Source organism: Osmerus mordax, chromosome 19 (assembly GCF_038355195.1).
Source record: "Osmerus mordax isolate fOsmMor3 chromosome 19, fOsmMor3.pri, whole genome shotgun sequence".
Lineage (NCBI taxonomy): Eukaryota > Metazoa > Chordata > Actinopteri > Osmeriformes > Osmeridae > Osmerus > Osmerus mordax.
In genome coordinates, this window is record NC_090068.1 from 8,655,206 (window position 1) to 8,675,249 (window position 20,044).

The window sequence follows — 20,044 nt, forward strand, 5'->3', positions numbered from 1 at the left end:
CCACAATTGCGATTCATTCTAGGACTGTTAAGACGGTTGAAACAACATGGCTTTCCCAAAGAACTCCTTTATATGGGTGGCTCTGAAAATTATTTCCCTCAGCTGCAACGGTGAGTGCGGCAAATTGCATGTAGTATTCACGGTGTTTATTTAGCTTTTCGAAACTTTGGAAACTGGTTGAGGACTGTTGGTAGCTTTAGTCTACAAAAGGGTTTGAATGGGATGCACTGACTCGGCATGCACTGCTCGAAAAGGATGCTGAGATAAAACCAGTTTGTCGATTGTCGATAACTATTTTACCGATGCATGCGCGTTAAGAAGTACAAACAGTTTTCAGAGTTGGTAAGCGACTTGTTAGAAACACCTGAAACTTGGAAAACGCATATCAAAGAACTAGAACTGAATTTTGTTTTCTTGTGGAGGAGCAAGTGCGACCATGTGCAGTGATGAAGCTGTTTTGGAAACGTGTGGTGAAATTAAAAGATTATTCGTATCCATCTCACGAAATGTTATTACGAATATAAGTAGTTAGTGGTCTTTATTTATTTAGCCTATTTGCGAATTTCGTTCACTAAAATAATTTTATAAAGTGTGAAGTAATTTAGCCAATTAACAAGTATCCATGCGCAGGTAGGGTCGACTACTGCATCCATTGACGAATTTCAAGCCTAAACTTTCTATGATTTTTGTAGCCATGTTATGTGATATAAAATAGCTAAAACAGTTCAAAATTCAGATACGACCAACCATTTTTATAGTTTGATAAGGAAATTATGCTTCATGTTGTCATTTGACTAGATTGCATGTCAAGGACCTGGGGACTTTTGTAGCAGGGTGACTACAAAGGCTGTGTTGTTTGTGCACTTTGATAAAAATCACTTTTGGACATCCAATAAACAAATATGTGTTGAGTCACACACGAATTTACCCCAACAGTTGTGACTGAGTCAAGTAATCATCCCTATGTTTAGTCAGTTGGTAAATCATATCATGCCCATCTGACACTTTGAAGATTGTGTGTGTGTTTCATGGGGGGGGTGCATGTTTGTGTGTGCTCAGGGAGGCAAGGGGTGTGGCCCAAGTGTTGCCAATATTATGTACAGCCCCCCTTTAGAGTTTTTTTGTGTGACCCTTTTCATGCTTTGACCCTGCTGGTCACCATGCCCCCACAACCTTACCTCCCCACCCACTAAATCCTCCCCTCATAGCACCCAACAGGGCACCCTGTTCACTTATATACCTCCTGAATACCATGCGGCCCTCCCCTTCTCCTCCTCCTCCCTTTCCCACCCTCTTTATCTACCACTTTACAAGGACAACACTCACTCTGAACCAACCTTACCCCGCCCCCCCCCTTTTTTTTGCAATCCCTGTTTGCTACCTCTTTTCGACCTTGTCTTAATTGGGTCACCTCCACTTAATCCATGCTTCCCCCTCATCCCCGCAAAGGGAGTAAAGCTGTCTGTTTTAGGATTATTGACCAGAGATAGAGATCCTGAACCTCTAAGGAGCCAACAAACCGAGACTGTTATGGAGCAGATTCCCTGTCCATACTAATGCATTGAAATCGTACTTAGTTGAAATACTGATGATTTATTAGGAAAAGACTTTGTAAATATTCAGCGGTCCCCATCTTTGGCAAGTTAAAAAGGTTCAAATGTTGGATAACATTCAACCTGGAACCTGGATAGCATGTTCTTGGTAGGTTAACATTTTCTTTGAAATTAGAAAGATATTTTGAACTGTGTATTCATTTTGGTCAGCCCCATTCCAGTCTACTCCATCCTTCTCTTCTCCTGACTGCTGTTAGTTAAAAGCAGGAGGGCTCCTAGAATCTGTAATCAGGCTCCTGAGGTTTGACATTTTCTAATGATGTTCAGACTGGCAAACCAGTCAAAGACAAAATATAAATAAGAGCCAAACATGGTGCGAACAGGATGCCCTTTCACTGAATGAAGGCAGTTATTTTTAGGATTGAATTATCTATAATGTTCCTTTTATACATTGGCCCAACTATGAATTGCTTCCAATAATAAATCATAGTTAATTCCGTTGAACGATATAATGGACCTGAGACATCATTGAAATCGGGAAGTGTTTTTATTTGTTCCTTCCTCATACTGAATTAGATGGAATATGACCACTTCCTGCTTAATGGAGCCACCGTGGACCTTCACTGATGGAAACACAAAGGGATGCTGTTCATTCTCAAATACGGGTCACTGCCAACTGCCAGTTTCATCTGCAATGGAACCCTGATTTCTCCGGTGCTGAATATTCAGTATTATCATAGCCCTTAAGTAGCTATGTGTTCAATGTTGAACTCAACTGACCTAGAGACCGAAAAGGAAGGTTATCTGGAAGACCGCTTAAGAGACTATAAAAAGACTGAAATGAAAGGAAAATTATAAAACAAAACATTTCTTATAAGACAGATGATGGAGTTGCCTGCGAGTCTGGAATGGTCTCGTGGGAGAGACCAGTTTTCTTGAACCACATTGCTAACTCTGTGCTTTTACAGAAGACAGGAGTCCTCCCTAAAACTAAAAGACAGATCACACACTGTTCTTTATGATTCTAAACATCCAAGACAGTAATACACAGCTGCTAGATATATTCTGACATATACATCTAGATAAGATATAGGGCCATAAACCATGGCCCCTGGCTGAGATATCGACCTGTCACTTGCTGATGGGGCAACTCTGCATGCTCATTAGACCTTAATGCAATTGAATGTTAATCATCAACTTGTGTCTCACAATGTAGTGTGATGTTATCTCACACGTCCAACAGGGGGCAGCGTGGCGGTAATTTATACGGGATGGTCTATTAGGAGTATAAACAGCCTTAATCCTAAAAGAAACTCTCGCTGACATCCATTAAATGCCGTGGAGGAGTTATTACTCTTGAAGTGCTGTCTTACACTGACCCATATGGGAAAACCTTAAAAGCTTGTTTTGAGGAGCCAAGTGAGAACAATGGCCATTTTTCCCAGGCAGACACTTCTCAATGTATACAATGAGAACATACAGTACCCCGAAATTCATACCTTTCGTGACTTTTCCTCTCTGTTCTCCACGTCTGCCTTGGTAATGTAAGCGGGCAGCTGTGAGACCGAGGTGAATTTGCCTCTGTGATGATCCAGAGGCAGCTGGGAAGTGTACAGCTGTGTGGGGACAGAATGTCCACGCTGCATTACTGCATTAGACTGAGTGACAGCCCACCACTGCAGGCACTCACACACTAACATACTGACCCTTTGTGTTCAATTTAAGAGAGTGTGCTAACTTCATTAAAACTCCCTCCATTAAAACTGTGCCTTTTCACAACATTAATGCCAATTGTGGTAGTGATGAAGTCAGACAATGATATTAGGAAAACCAATGGTGACTCTAAATGTAATAGAAATTAAGTCAATATCAAGCGGAGCCAATTTTTTATATAACGAGTGAACTTTGACCCTGCTGATCTTTGATTGGGATTGACTCCCAGTCCTCAGTCACAGACAGCCACAGCATCTTGTTCTGGAGACTCGGTGATCAATGCCAGAGAGCCGAGTCGTTAGGCCCTGAACCTTGCTGTGCTAAGCCCCTTGAGCAGTGATGAGGTGAGACAGGACCATGGGGTACTGAATGAAACACCGAAAAGCTCACCCCATCCCCCCCCCCCCCCCCCCCCCCATGCCATTTGAAGTTGCCCACTGAAGGGTGGACCAAAACAATGAGCAGAGGCATCTGAAAGCCCCAGGTTGCACCACCTGGGCTTTGATCCGAAGGTGGAGTGGAGCGGTAATCTGAGGTGTCTCAGACCTGCAGACCAGGAGACAGGATGTCTAGAGCAACGGATTGGAGGTGACAAGATAGGGTTTTGTCAAGATTGGAAATAGCATCTCCAGTTTAGCCCATGTCGATAATAAGAAAAACCATTTATTTGACTGTGCATACAACCCAATTGTTTTAAGTTTTAGCTTGCTGTCTTTACTACGCTCTGTAGAAAAAAAAGCCACAATAAATCAGAGATAAAGGCTTGCTGTCTCGCTGGGTTGGTATGAACAGGCAACCACCATGCTCTGAGCTACCGGCCTACAGGGGCTTTGCCATGCATGCATTGTCTCTAGGCTGTGGATTATTGATCTTAGTGTGGGATTTCATATTGAACAGCTGCCCTGCTTTTATGAAGTGGTTAGATTTATCCGTGTTTTTTTTGGAGGGAATATTCTCAGCATTGACTACATTGTAGGGGGGTAAAAGGCCAAGAAAATTACAGTTGCTTTTAAACTTTTTCAGTTTCAGACACCTATTTCATCCAAATGGAATGTTTAAGAGTGTTTAAGAGTGTGAGTTTTGCTTCAGACTAGCTGGCCTTGTGCTTTCTGTAAGTTGTTGGAGATGGTTATTTATCAAAGTTGGACAGAAAGGCTAACTGTGGTAATTGGCCGTGAGAGTGAATAACAACCATCCGAGGGCATCCAGGGGGGTGAAGAATTTATCGTGGACCAATGCCAAAAAGTACTGAACTCTTTCAGGGCAAATCTAGCACTATGTAGAAAAACCACACAATGGTTGCAGTCCTGCCAAAACGGTAATTTTCCTTTTTATTCGGGGGATGTGCAGTAGGGAGTAAATTGTTTTGGACTTTCGCACCTTTCTTGTAATCGGTAGGGAATTTGGTTAAGAAACCATGTATCCATATGGTGCTTGAATTCAGAATGCTGGTGTCAGTCGAGTACAAATGTCTAGTTAGGCCCAGTAGGTTGCAGTCTGACTGACTGTTCCTTCTCTTGCCCCTAGATTTGTTAATTCCATTAGTATGTACAATAATCTCATCAAGCAAATATGCATTTTCATGATGGACCTAAAACCATCATTTCCAAGAATGACTGTATGTACTCAAGCCCAGTGTAGTGCCTCAGCTCTCAATAGGAAGTATTGGCCCAAATGTACTTCATGTCCCCTTATATTCGGAGTGTCCATCTGTGGGACACATGGCACTCTCTTGGGCCAGGCTCTCAGCTCTGGCACGGATCCCAACAATACCAAAGGGACTGAGAAACCTCTCTGATGTCGCCTTCCCTGACACTCCCCTCCTCTTGCTGCTTTTGTCCCAAATCTCTCCCTATACCACTGCAAACACCATTCAACCACCAACAGCTGCACACACCTGGCATCCAGTTCACAGGCAGGACAAGGCAGGCTTTTGGGGGGTGGATTTGGGGAGAGGGGGGTTGTGTGTGTGGGGGGGGGGGGCTGCTGCTCAGGTTACACAGAAATAATACACCACAATGGTCTTCTCCTTCTCCTCAGCCCCCCCCCCTTCTCTCAAACTAACCCTCCATCCCCATTCTTCTCAGTCAGGAATCTTTCCTCCCACACCTCTCACACCCCCTCCCCTCATTTCCTTGTTGCCCACCTTCCTCCATTCCCCCTCGTCTTTGTTTGGCTCGAGTCCCTGGTGGATGCAGCCCCCGGCTGCCAGGCGTTCATGTATCTGTGTTGCTGTAGTAAACAATATTGATTTGCATAAAAATACCAACACCAGAGGAGCAACTGTTGGGAATTTGAAGATTCAGAGATGGATGCTTTGGGATGGAAAGCTTGAGATCAGATTTGTCTTATTGTCCAAGATTAAGTGCTGAACGGTGTCACAATAGATTGTGGATGAAACAACAGGGCTCTTTAAAACTGGTTTTCCATAAGAAGCCTGTAGCGTATCCCTAGAGAACATATTTCCTCTCCCATCTATTGTTTGCCAGATAATTTGATTTGTCTTTGCTGAGGTGAACATAGTCTTTGTGACAGGTATTTAGCTGAACTTGGCATAGTTTCCCGATTGCCACACACTTTGAATAAACTTACATGACCTATGTCTCATGGCCATCTAAATTCCTTTTCCTTTGTTTAAACAAGACAACTCTAGCATAAGTACAAACTTTGTCTATTTCGTTCAATACAGCTCAGCCATCTAAATGCATTCATCGTGCTTTTCTGCAGCTGACACTCAAATATGATATTATGCCGGTGTTGCCAATAGTGTGCCAATTTGCTGTAATACAGACATCGCATTGTCTGATAGGAAGAAATAAAACCACAAGTGTGTTGTGGGGGTGCTGGAATGTAAACATGACTCCTCCTTATACATGCACATATCTTAGCCTATTGTTCTTAATGCCTCAGGGACATGCCTCAGGTCTTGGAGTTTGTGAAATTTGACCAAGGTGATGTCAGAAAAGGTTCCACAATCATCTTTGGTGTGGACACCCTTGTAATGGATATGATAGTTTTCGTCATGGAACAATGTACCTGCCAGCCTAAATGTTGGCTCTGAGCGTACCCTTAAAACATGTCATTGTCTTGAGGAATGCAGTCTGCTGGTATCTTTTGTTCTTGGGTTATGTCAAGATGCCAGTTTAGCAAATGACTCACTCCTGCCATTAAATAGGCTATCATCTTCCCAAAAAGTCAGTATGACCAATTTTGTACCAGCATTATTGCGTTTGAGTCATTTTACAAGAAGAAGAATTGCTCAAATAAAAAAAGAATTCTCCTACAGCTTACATATGCAAAACATCAGCACTTTTAGCACAATTTGATTCATTTGAACTTCAGCACAGATACATGAATATTCTGAGTATTTTGCCTTTTGAATAAAGGCCCTGCAGTGGTTTTCATCTCCAGAGGCACTTTTTCAAATAAACATTTTACCAATCAGTGAGACTCACTCAACTGTCCCACTCCAGCAAATCTTTTCATGGGTATCGCTAGCCAAGCTAAACATTGAACTCAATTGAATGAGGGTATACTTTTAGTTGGCAGAATCCTAGTGTAAAGAATGTTTTAAAAGCTATAGATTGAAAATAGCCATGCCATTCTGCCAGATGCTAGTTAGCTGGCTCTTTTTTCCACCCGTGGCAGATTGGTGTTGTCTAGGGTCAACCAACAGAGACAGATGAAATGGAGAAGGCAGTTGGTGCAACACATAATGCCGTTTATGGCACCAAGCCAACCTCCTGCCACCACCAGCTCTCATCCCATACATTACATGTGCCCCTCCTAATTAAAATGAGTCCCGGATGAGCCTGTAATGGCAGATTTGGTGAGGAGACAGATATGGGTGCAGGCGGGGCATATGCGCATGCATATTCATAGAGGAGACGTCTCGGGTGAAAGAGGCTGTCGCTCAATTTGTCGCCCCTCACTCTAGTGTCCGTGTCATTGACATGATTTGTGTGTGGTGTTACGTGAGGGGCTCCAGGGGAATGAGGGTGTGAAAGGATCCTCACCCACTGGAATTCGACTGCAGGCCATTTGGCGTTTGACCAAGTGTAGTGGAGGAATGGATGGAGTGGTCTGAGGAATGGATGGAGTGGTCTGAGGAATGCTGAGATGCCCTGTTGACTTCTCACTTTCAAAGACGGTATTTGTCTGGCTGCTTGTGCTGCAGCCCATATTGTTTTATTTGAAGACATCATTTGCATGTGGTTCTTTAAAGTGGCCGTTCTACCCACACGCAGAAAAAAAAGATTTGGCGAAAATGTGTCTGGTCTAAAAGCAAAGTCCTTGTGAATAGAAGTGAATAGAATCTTTTTAAGCTAATTGGAAACTGTTCTAGTTTTAGTTACAATATCCTGGTAGGCAATAACACTTTGAAGTAGGCCTATAGTATATAGTTAAAAGTAGCCCAGAACGAAAGGCAGAGCAAGACACAAGCCACCACAGGAACGGGATCAAAGAGGCCTGTGTAAGCAGACCTTAGTAGGAGAACCACCCACCCTGATTTGAGGGTAATTACAGTCTGAGTTGCCTGCAACTAGAAGCAGAAAGTAAAAACACTGCAAAAGCTTGGTGGGTTAATGTTATTACTAGCCCCAAGGTCCCTTCCATGCTTATTAACTAGCACGCAAGCACAGGGATATGGGGCAATGAGGATTGTGATGACAGAAGGCAAAATGAAATAACATTTGGTTGGTTTGTGTTGTTGCCCTTCATAAGATTCATATGGTAATGATACCTGGACCAACATTCAGAGTTTGAGGGCATATAGTTATGGACTATATCATTGGCTCAGGTACACACAGGACAGACATTATTTCAGTGGCATGAGAGAAAGACACAATATAATTTTTGTACAGTTTACAATTTTGTTCTCTGTTGGAAGTAGCACATTTCCTCAATGTACCTTAGTGCCACTCCGCCGGACACTTAAGTGCACGGGTGATATACATGTGCAGCTGATGGACTTCCAGTCCATGAGCGTTTTGTTTTTGACTTCTGCTTTAGCCTATGTTTTTTGATTAGCATTTGGTGACATTTTGTGATGCCTTTTGATGGATGTTGGACAATGCATCCTCTTATCCATCCAACGCAGATGATTTTCCAAGGAGAACAAGAATCTTATATCTTGCAATCAAAATGCATTCATTAATCCCACTCATCCAAGGAAGTGGTTTGAAAAAAAGAAATTCCACGATTGGAAAGAAACTGGAATAGTTTTAGAACTTAATGGAGACAGTGACTTATTAATTCCCTCTGTCTAGGGAGTTTCTAATATGGATTCACTAAATGTTAAGGTTTTAGAATGTATTTCCACTTAAGCTTATGACAGGACCTGTTAGGTGTCTTGGCTCTCATGTCACACAACGAATGGAGTTCATGCATAAATAACTGCTCTGAAGTATCTCTTCCAGGCTTTAAACCAGCCCCTTGTAAACGTGTGGAGACATTGCTCTGTGAGTGTCTGTTCTTCTTAAAAGTTCCATTTAAATCATCGTTTGAAGTTTCTTGGAAATGTGATAATAAACTGAGAGAGACTTTTAACAGATTATGCCTACACTGTAAGGCAGGGTAAAAGTAACACATGGGATTTGTTACACAGTTGGAAGTTGGAACTCAAGAGTTAGCTTTTTGGGGGACTTAAGGGGAAAGATGCTTAAAAACCTTAGACACACATCTATAGCCATTTGACTGAAGACCGGTCACGTGAAAACTGCAATGTAATCTTGTTCTATAGCTCAGGTTTAAACTGTAGGAATCTGCCCTGCAGAGGTTCTATACACCTGCAGTTTGTCAGGGAAACCAAACTCAGGCCTGTCTCTCCGAGAGTAACCATGATACATTTGCAGGAATCTCTTAAGTTACATAAAACAACGCAGACCCATTTCGCAGGTTGATTTTTCAAAATCAAATCCCGGTTTGAGAAGATGATACAGTACAGTGATCTAAGATGACACGGGGTCCGTTTATTTGGATTCAAGTCAGAACAGCCTGAAGTTGCCCCTTTTTCACCCTTCCATATGAAAATGGAACGCATGCTGTTTTAACATCGTAAGTCAAGAATCTGGAGAATGAGGAGATAGCAGCCCCTTGTAACTGAGCTGAGTCTGCGTGTTCCCCAGCTGTCCTCAAGCGTTCATGTTTGGTCCATCCCTCCTGACAAACTTGAAGGGAGGTCTTGTTTTGCTGCGGGCCAGGGGACACTGGCGGGACTGTGATACTTAATCAAACACTCAAGCCCGCCTTGTCAAACTCATCAATGGTCTCACTCATGGCTCAGAGTACACAGATCAGAACACACTTACAAGTCGAGCCCGTGTCTGTAGAGATGTATATGCAGGGTATACACCCTAAAAGCTGTTGGCTTTTCGACCCATCACCAAGTGCAGTGAGTGTATGTAGCTGCTGCGGCCTGTATAAACGTGGCTTGCGCCCTACTGGGTCCAGTGTTCTCACAGACATTTGCTCCGTCGCACAACACGTGCTTGTATAACTTCTTTTTGACAAAGAAAGGTCAGTGTCTTGTAAATTATTTGAAGTCTATCCATATTGCAAAAATGTGGATATGGATCTCTTACTCAGTTTTATCTGCGGTCTGTCTTTGACAAATCGCCCACTCAGCTATGCTGGTTTGTTTAAGTGGAGCCACTGGGTAGTTCAGATATTTATGGGGGATCTATGTAAGCTCCTCACCCTTTCAGCTTTTACCTCTAGATCAGAAAACAACAAACCCACAAAGCTCTCTCTGTTGTTCCTCCTGGGGCTGGAATTAATGACCTTCCTCAGAGAAGCTGTCATTAGCTAAATAAAGATTCTCCTGCTTCTCTGCTCCTGGCCCGCAAATCACTTAGGTCTCTGTAGTCTGATAGAGCGGTCAATAGATATGCCTGGCTAACTGCACACGCTGTCCTGCCTCTATAAACAATGTTGCTGGCAAGGTTTTTAGATGGGCACTGTCTGATTCAGCATGCAGAGGTTTTCCTCTAAAACCTATAAATTCAGAGACATCATTCAATTTGTTTTAAACTTCTTGAAAGAATCAATCACTCGGCAGACAGTGTTGGAATACTGCCAGGCCCAAGGTTTTGTTAATCCTGCAAAGCTACTCTTTAAAAAATGCTTACGGCTTTCAACCCTATACCTCTTCCGTTTCAAAGGGTTCATGGTCTGCAGTTCATTTCCTCACAATAAATGTTGCCATAAACTGTGTTTATATGCATGTATTTACTAGTCAGAGTTGTCAGGTGGAATGCCGCCATTTTGCTGTGGTTACTAGTGGAAAGAAAAATTAGGCTTGAAATGTCCCCCAGCATAGCAGTTAATTATTTCACAAAGTGTGAAGAATATAATTATTCCTTGTAAACATTGTTTTGGTACACAGGTAAATTGCTATTTTAGTCTCAAGTTTGTACTTGACCTCTTACCTGCTGTTTTATTGATTAGTGGAATGGACAAAGCCACATGTGAGTATTGGCATGTACAGAATTAATGCCTTGAGATGTCTTAAGTGCATTGATTTAGCCTAATTGTATTAAACACAACGCTTGGCACTCAAGTTGAACTTGAATACTTTACGGGGAAATAAGTGATCATAGTAGTAAATCATACACAGTCTAGATAAGGTTTTCAGTATCTTTAATCAATCCTGAGGAGAATCCGAGAAGTTCATTTCACATACAGTTATCCAAGACTGTCTTCTCCTCTGTAGTCCCATGGTAGGCTATGTTCCATGTTGTCCCCATATGGTCATACGAATGTAGCCTAACAATATTGATGTAACAGACCCTGTCCTAAGTCCCATGATTACCCAGCTCTTAATTATTGATGCTTCCTGAAGTGCCGCTGCTCAGTCAGCCACCTCTAACACCCACCTCTTAAGGACCTTTACACATGACCTATGGAACTAACTGAGCCCAACTTAGCTTGCTTGTGCTAGTGGAGCTAGCTACATATGTTCGCTTACAAAACTGGGGTTGGCCTCGGCCCAAGTCCTTGTATCACCTCAATTAAGGTGCAACAAGTTACCTTAGCCAGGACTCGAGGACGCCGAAAATACACAAGCTCTGGTTAAATGCCAGCAGGCCTGTTAGGGAGGACCTGACTCAGCACTTCCCCCTGCAGGGCTGGAGGAGTCAGGACACAGCAGGCTCCCTCCATCTCCCACTGACTGGCACCTGCTCACCCAGCAGACACCAGGAACTGTGATATTGACAAGCAGATACACAAGCACAAACACCGGGCACAGTCAGAGCACCGGGGCAGAGGCCAATTAAAATGAGAATGGGAAACTGACAAGCCAATGTCAACGAGTTTATTTGAATTAGACGTGTGTCACCGGGTGGAACAGATTTATTCAGCAATTTTATTTCTGTACCTTGCCAAGTTTCCCCGACACAGAAATAGCCTACCAATCATTTTCTTATTGGATAACAAGTACAGGGATTTTAGCGGAGTTTGTGTTGACCCTTGTTGTTTGTGTACTCTCTGTCCCCTTTCATTCACATACAAACCATTTGTTGTTTGTCGGTTTCCTGAGGACTATTGGATTAGGTACCAGTTATGCCTGTAGGGTTGAGGCCATGTGATGCATTTAAGCTTTCTCTATAGAATGATCTTGATATCTTCTCTTTATCTTTATTTCTTCACCCAGCTGATGTCACTAACCGTCACATAAATGATACATCACAGCAATCTGAATGGTGGGCAGGGTGTTGGCTGCAAATACTCTAACTCAATTTCTTTACTCTTAGGGGACAATATGATCATGTTGCACTTGCAACATGTACAGTATGAGACATCCGAACAAAAGCCTGTACACGTAGGAGAGAGGAACAATGGGGGTGTTTTACTTTCTCAAGGCAACAAGCAGAAGCACATACAAAACAACCATCCTATAGGAACCCACACTAAAACACGTAGCCATTCAGAGGCAGTGTAAAAGAATGACCCCCAAAAGCCCAGCTGTGGAGGACAAACATTTACATTTACATTACATTTAGTCATTTAGCAGACGCTCTTATCCAGAGCGACTTACAGTAAGTACAGGGACATTCCCCCGAGGCAAGTAGGGTGAAGTGCCTTGCCCAAGGACACAACGTCAGTTGGCATGACCGGGAATCGAACTGGCAACCTTTGGATTACTAGCCCGATTCCCTCACCGCTCAGCCGCCTGACTCCCCTCCCCCAAACCCTCGCTAGATCATCGCCCGTTCTTCTCTCGCATATCAATGGCTTTGCAGCTCGTTCTCTGGCTTGCTTCCAGTCCAGCAGGGAATCTGCTGGAGTTGACAGTGGACTTGATGGGACCTAAATGAACTGGCAGGACTTCACAGAAACGCCTTCTTGACAGATTGCTTGCTTGGCCTAAAAAACTTTTACAGTGTGTCTACATATTGTTTTTATTGATTTGATGTAAAGCACCTTGAGCTGCAATTCTTGAATGAAATGTGCTATATAAATAAAATGTTATTATCTTATTATTACATCCACAGATTCAGACACAATTCGGCTCACATAATTAAATTATTACTTGAAAATCAGCATTTGGTATGAATACTGCTGACTCAGTAGTCTAGACTTCAAGTTCTAAGTTATGATATTGATACATTTTTTGTTCTTACTGCAGTTTTCAGTGCCCCCCAGCTCTAAACTCAGGGCTGAGTGAGTTAGCATATCAGAGAGTCAGCCTTGGATAGCATCCTAATTGAATAACTTAATTTGAGGATAAAAGGCTGGAACATCTAACAGTTTCATTATGCAGCGAATGTGCTTTGATTGGATTTGGTGAACCTGACAGGAGGATGATCAAAACGTGGACACAAAGAATGCGGACGCATTATGCCAGGGAGCTATTTTTGCAATATCGTCACTGATAATGATTCTTGTCAGGCTGGTTAGAATATGACAAGTATCTGACAAAGACATTGCTGTTATTCCATGATGACGAGGAAAAGTTGGCATGGTGTTTCTTAAGGTCTCCTCAGGCCAGAGATCAAGGTGATTTTTCTGAATCTTTGAACCTGACATTTCAAAGAGGATGAAGAGATACCCAAATATCAAACGCTCCCCTTCCACTCCCCCTGATATTAGCTGCTGTTAAAAGATCACCCAGGTAATCAAAGAGCGGGGGTGTGCCTATTGATGATCCCGTAGGGACGGCCTGTGCTTGGGCTGCAGTGATTCTCACAGCCTACCTGTTTCAGATGAACATAGCTGAAGAGGAGTGATCCTGTCTCTCTTTTTCGTTTTTTTTGTTGGTGAGTAGCCCAAAGCCATTATCTCCAAAAATGCTCATCTAGCTGCTATATTTACAGGAAGACTTTCAGGAAAAAGAGTAGGATCTAACTTTTTTTCTCACTCTTCCTTTCTTTCCACAATCACATTATCAGTGTGGTTAACACAGACTTTGCCTGGAGCACACATAGGCTCTTTGTGTGCTTAGTGTCTCAGTGAGAATAGAACTTGTTCCATTTGCTTAAGGATGAGACAACGAAAACATAAGCCCATTGTTCACAGAATCTCAATTTATCTTTAAATCTTTAGGCTTTGGAGACAGTTTCATCATCAGCTAAAGGCCATTTTCCAGATCAGTTTTTGAGCTAACAATGACTAAAGCTTATCCTATGGTTATGTAAGGGAACTCCATTAAAAAGCAGACCAGAAACCATGCATCCTGTTTGCAAAGTCTACAAAACAGTAGGCTACATAAAGTTGTCTCTTAAAGCAACCTTATGGCCGTAGCAGAAGGTATATGCTGTTATAAAGCAGCAGAGCACCTGCTGTTGACGTCCCAGTGGAGACATTACAGAGCCCGGATATCTGGGACCCGAAGGTCTGGAAAGGGGCCTCTCAATGGAGCTCGTAATCGGGGTTCATGTGCTGGTAAAGGAAGTCGAGGATTTGTTACGGGCACAGGTGTGGCAGGGTTTGGGAGAGAGAAATCAAAAATGGTGAGGGAACAGTGTCAGCCATTGTGTGTGGTCCAATGCCTTCTCCTCCACTTTCTCACCATTGCTCCCTTGAAACCATCCCCCTCCCCTGCCTTCACTTCCCACAAAGCACTTGACAAATGGCCGGGCGACAGGTGTCAATAGGAGAGTTCCTTTACCCCAGCTGTGCCTGTCTCTATCCTGGGAATTTAAGAGATGACCCCCATTGTTACAGCTGCCTGTGTGTCAGCATAAACTGAAGTCTTCCATCTCACCCTGAACCCTCGCCCAGCCCAGTCCCCTTCTCTATACCCCAGCCCAGCATGACACAGGGGCCCACCCAGAGCATAGGGAAGGCAGCCATAACAGTAGCTTCTGTCAAGGTCTTGGCAACATGACCCGGTCAATAAAACACAAGTCCCTGAGCTGTTGATGTTATTTCACTCAGAGGATTTGAGTCCAAGTCTCAGTGTCTACACTTGAGATAGGAGAGGAAAGGCGAGCACTCCACATTGTTAAATCAAAATCTAGGCTTTCTCCAAGTTATGGTAACAGATAATGAAGTGTACAATATAATTTCTTGACTTTGCCTGACTGGCTCTGTGGTGGATTTGGTCTAAGAAAGTGAGAGCAGGGTTTTCCACTGGAGTTGAGGTGTTGTTTCAAGGTGAAACAGAGCGGTTTGTTGTGAAAACAGATGTGGTTGTAGAACTTGTGAGGCCTGCGCTGTGTGCCTGTTGTAAACAGTGCCGGAGGGTAGGACGAAAGTGAAGAATCGGGGAGAACTAGCTAGGAGACTACCATACTGCCTCAGAGGATTATGTAGAGATAAAAAAAATTGGTTTAGACTTTCACCTTTGACTTTTTCTGGTGGGGAGAGAAGCCAGAGAAGAGTGCAGTTAGCAGCTGAAACTGCTCCAGGCCAGAGGACTCAGAGACAAACCCACCGAGTGCCAAACCTCAGAGAAAATTTACAGCACTGAGTTGTGATGGGGAGCTGGTATTTCAGAGGGGGTGAAAAAAAACGAAAGATTTTGAGATATTCACAACCCACTCAGGCCCCTGTCTCTGTACAACAAAAAGTTTGGTTTGGTTGCTGTCTACCTTAAAAAAAATAAAAACAGCATACATCTTTGACTCAACACCAAAAGCCCAAATCATCCTCTGTTACCAGCCCATAATCCATTACTAGAACGGACTTATCCCAAAGCCCTATTAAAAGAATCCCGGTAAAATAAAAGATTAGAATTCAGACTAGCTCAGGCTCTCATTAGCTGATAGCTGGGGAGTTTTAGTAGAAAGAAATGGGGGTTGGGAGTTTTGGGGGGCTGCCCCCCCCCCCCTCTCTCCTCTCATTAACACAGTAGTGCACCTGTGATCACTCTGCTATTCTCTTTGAGGGCATTAAGCCCTCTTGGCAGGGGAGGGGGGGGTTTGTGGGGGGGTTGCTGGTTCAGAGACTGGAGAAATGCTGCTTGCTGGTGGGATCCCCCTGTCTCGGGTGTGGCTCGGCCCGCCTGACATTGCCTTGACGCCTGATCGATGGGATAAAAGGACAGGCGTATGCAGATAGTCCTTTGTTGTGGGACAGCCAAAAGCTGGCTGAGGGCCCCGCCAGCACACGAGGAGCGGGTTTCTACACACACACACACACACACACACACGCACACATCTCACATTCAGCCAGCTAGGGGATGGGAATGTGGAGGATGTGCCAGAGAGGGTGGAGTCAGAGTATTGGCTGGGCCGCTCCAGTATCCATAGCAGTCTTTGTGATCCGTTTGATTCGGGGACGGCTGTATCGCGTCCTCAGAATGTAAATGTGAAACGGCTGCTGCGCCCCAGAATAACCGAGTTAGTCTTGAATGAAAGAAAAGTCCTGAAGCTTTTTAAGCCTCCATACGTACGTAGCAGGCCTAAACTTCGTAAGGCTCATAGTCACATGCTCCTGAAATCGTTCCTGAGCAGATGTTCCGCGATCCTGGGGAAGAGCAAACCGCCTGAAGTGTGGGGTGGCCGTCACACTTTCTAGTTTATTATTGCGAATAAATCTGTGACGCAGCTATGTAGGCCTGCTTTCATCAAGGTTACAGAAGATCACATACCTTAAACTCACCAAATTCAAGATGAACCATCTATCAAGGCCAGATGACCTAACCTACATCCTCCCTTCTCCCTCCAGGAGCTCTGGAGTGAGTATACAGTATAAGTTACTGTGGTAACCACAGAGCAGGGCGCGCAGACAAGGAGCTCTATTGTCAGGGTTCTTTTAAGGCCGCTGTCATGAGAAGGCTGACATGAAGCAGCTCCTTTATTTATAGGGTTGTAATAACATCACTGGCCAAATGCTAAGACGAGTTGCCATCTTTGCCATGGGCCACCTGACCTTTCTCCTGTGAATGTCAGTTAAGCTCGTCTTTCACTCTCTGTGATTTTAATTCTAGATTACGGTTCAAATCATCTCGTTTCGCAAACCATCGGCCAGTCTGTGGTGAAAGCCGAATGTCGTTTTTGTCAACCTACACAGTAATAAGCAGGAAAGTGTCTCAGATTTCACTTATTAAGACATTTTTTCCTTGAGACCATCGAGATCAGTACTGATGTCGCAAAAGGCACAATTATCTACTAAAATATTAATTTTTGTCCAAGCTTTGAAAAATGATTCTCCAATCCATATGTACTCCTTTGACCTTCAATTAGCCAGCCCCACTGTATGATAAGCTGCATGCTGGAGCACAGGAACACTGGGAGTCTATTGATGCATCCTGGATACTGGAACACCCAGAGTCCTCTGCAGAGCATGTCAGATAGGAGTGTAAATAAAACATCCCTTCTCCTTCAAGGAAGATCTTCAAATATTAATGAAAGGCCTTAAGAAGTTACTTTCCCACTGGGAATAATTAGCGCTCCTTAAAGAACCAGTTGGATCCATGGTATTGGTTAGAGGCAGGAAGAAGATTTGAGGATACATAAGAAAGTAGCTACAAGTAGCAAAACAGTCTAGCACAGCATGGTGTTTGGTTATTGACACGGTTCGACTGTTGTTGCATAACCGTTGTGCATCCTTTCAGGTTGTGATAGGGGCATGTAGGCTACACTCAGAGGGCATGTTGACATCTAGTGCTCTGACCTGGATTGTGTGTTTAGGGCGTGTTTGTGGCGTGTTTATGGCGTGTTTGTGTACTGGGCTCAAACATGGGGGTTCTTGTTAGGTATTCTCTGAGGTTTGTAAAACAGGGATCATGTGTGGATGTCCTGGTGCACACACACACACACACACACACACACATCCCTACTTTGAAGAGATTAGCATGTTTAATGTGGACCACCATTTCCTTCCTTCTTTTTTTTTCCTCAGGGAAAGTGTGTGAATGTTAACCTTCCCTTTGCTCCCATCTCTGAATGAATGTCTGAGACACACTGGCAAGACCCTCCTGGAGAGATTTGTGCCAGAGGCTAGTTCACAAAGCAAGGGGAGATCAGTAGGTCAAGGGGGCTTCCTCTCCAGTGTAGAGCTATGTGCTGCCAGTGTATGTGTGTGTGTGTGCCAGTGTGTGTGTGTGTGTTGATGTGTGCCACACGCAGAGAGCAGAGCTCAGGATCTCTTTGATCTCAGGTGGGTGCTGCATAGCGTCCCGCAGGTGTTTCAGACAGACCAAACTGGAGGGTTCAAAGCTAGAGGGTCATCGCTGCCTCTCTGTCACCCCCAGTTACACGGCAACACACACACATACACACACGCTTGCACACGCCTACTCCTTTTGACCCCTTTAGGTCCCTCAGAACCCCAAGGCTGTCACTTCAACCAGACTTCATAGAAACAGGCCAGAAAACAAAAGCGTTTGAAGGATGAGAGGGAATCTTCTGGGTTTGTGTGAAGTCAAACTGGCGTGTCGGTGGAGTGTATTGGAATGAAGAGGATATCCCTCACCAACAGCAAGCCCCTGAGACGGTGTAGTGACGGTCTGGAGATCACTAGGCCTCGTTCCCATTGATCTACATAGGGGCTGCAGGGGGAATGCCATGCACTGATCAGCACAGGGAATAAAGCAAAGCTTTGGCCAAAGGCAAAGGACACCCCTAAGCAGAATTATGGAAAGCATAAGCAAGGGAAAGCCCGCATTTGGTGCTAAGTCAAATTAACTCTATAATTGCACTGATCTCCCAATTATAGCAGCAGCCTAGAATCCTTCATTATGTAGAAGCTCACAACCCACTGTTTATCAGCGACAACATTCACACAGGGCTATTTCATGGCTGGCCACACAGGGCAGGGATTACTCCATATCTCCCATTCGAGTAAGTCGGGCGTCTTCATTCACAGGTGATTTGGGCTGTTGTTGTCAGCGTGCGGCCGACGGGTCTGCGGCCGGCGGATAAGGATGACGGGGAACAGCTGGAGCTCTAAATGAGCTCAGCTGTGGGGCGACGCCCCCCAGTTGATCGGCTTTGTGGGTGGGGAGGGAGGGGAGGCAGAAGCTAATGTAGCGACCACTGTGATTAGCGACTGATGCTATTGTCTGAGCATTAGGTGCATAATGGTGGACTGTACCACCCCCCCCCCCCCCCCCCCCCCCCCCCCACAAGACGGATGGTTGGTCCCATTGTCTTAGGCCTATTGTTGAGGGGGAGGCCTCCGCTGGTAAAACAATGTGAAAATCTAGGTTGGACTCAATGTACGAATGCAGGTTGAACCGCTAAGGAGAGGACAAACGGTACACACCGGAGACAAAACAGCCAGTACATATTTACACACACACATACACCGCCTCTCCTCCGTGGTAGTTTCGAGCCTCATTGCCTCGTTAGCAGGCCTGTCAACACGTCCAAATATCCAGTGGCGTGTGTCTGCAGACTGGAGGAGTTGTGCGTCAGCCAACAGACTCTGTTTAACTAGTGAAAACACACCAGAGAGTTGACAGGCCACGTCCACAGGTCAGGTATACTGCAGGGTGTGTGCGTGTGTTTGCGTGTGTGTGGTTTCTGCCTGTCTACACACCCAGATGAGACTCGTGCTGGCTTTAGAAGTCAAATCCCCTGATGAGGAGATATTCCGTCCCAATACTAATCGGATTAGTCCAAAAGTTACGAGGGCCCCACAAGACACAATCTCTAACGTCAACTTTAGTGATGGTTTAGCCCCCCTTCCACCGCTCAGCCCCCCTCTCTCCTAAACCACAAACAGACGTGCAGCACGCAGCAAATAAACCAGGAGCATGATAAATCCCTTTAACCTCTGAGTTGATGGGGGCGGGGGGGGGGGGGCCATAATTTGAGTTGGAAAAGCATATTTGGGGTGTTTTTTTTCTTGGGACGGTGCTGTTCGGGAGCGATAGGGGATAGAGGGGGGCGATAAGGGCGTCGCAGGTGTGGGAACAATGGCGTGCGCTTCTTAGGCCCACGGACGGCTGGGCATAGCCTGGGCCTCACGACACGGACTGAAAGAGAGGATAGAAGACAGCGGAGAGAGAGAGAGAGAGAGAGAGAGAGAGAGAGAGAGAGAGAGAGAGAGAGAGAGAGAGAGAGAGAGAGAGAGAGAGAGAGAGAGAGAGAGAGAGAGAGAGAGAGAGAGAGAGAGAGAGAGAGAGAGAGAGAGAGAGAGAGGAGAGAGAGAGAGAGAGAGAGAGAGAGAGAGAGAGAGAGAGAGAGAGAGAGAGAGAGAGAGAGAGAGAGAGAGAGAGAGAGAGAGAGAGTAGAGAGAGAGAGAGAGAGAGAGAGAGAGAGAGAGAGAGAGAGAGAGAGAGGAGAGAGAGAGAGAGAGAGAGAACCACAGTGCAAACGAGGCCCAGCGAGCAGGCCACAGAGGGCAGGCTGGTTGCTTGGCGCTTAGGAAGGGATAAAGGA

General features: G+C 44.7%; 1 protein-coding gene across 1 annotated transcript in view; it reads left to right on the plus strand.

Annotated features, from left to right (window-relative positions):
* LOC136963051 (cell surface glycoprotein MUC18-like) overlaps positions 1-20,044 on the plus strand; it is a 31,158-nt gene continuing 11,114 nt past the window's right edge. The window contains 1 exon segment of the mRNA XM_067257041.1: positions 1-110. Coding sequence (XP_067113142.1) covers positions 47-110 — 64 coding nt within the window. The 5' untranslated portion in view covers positions 1-46.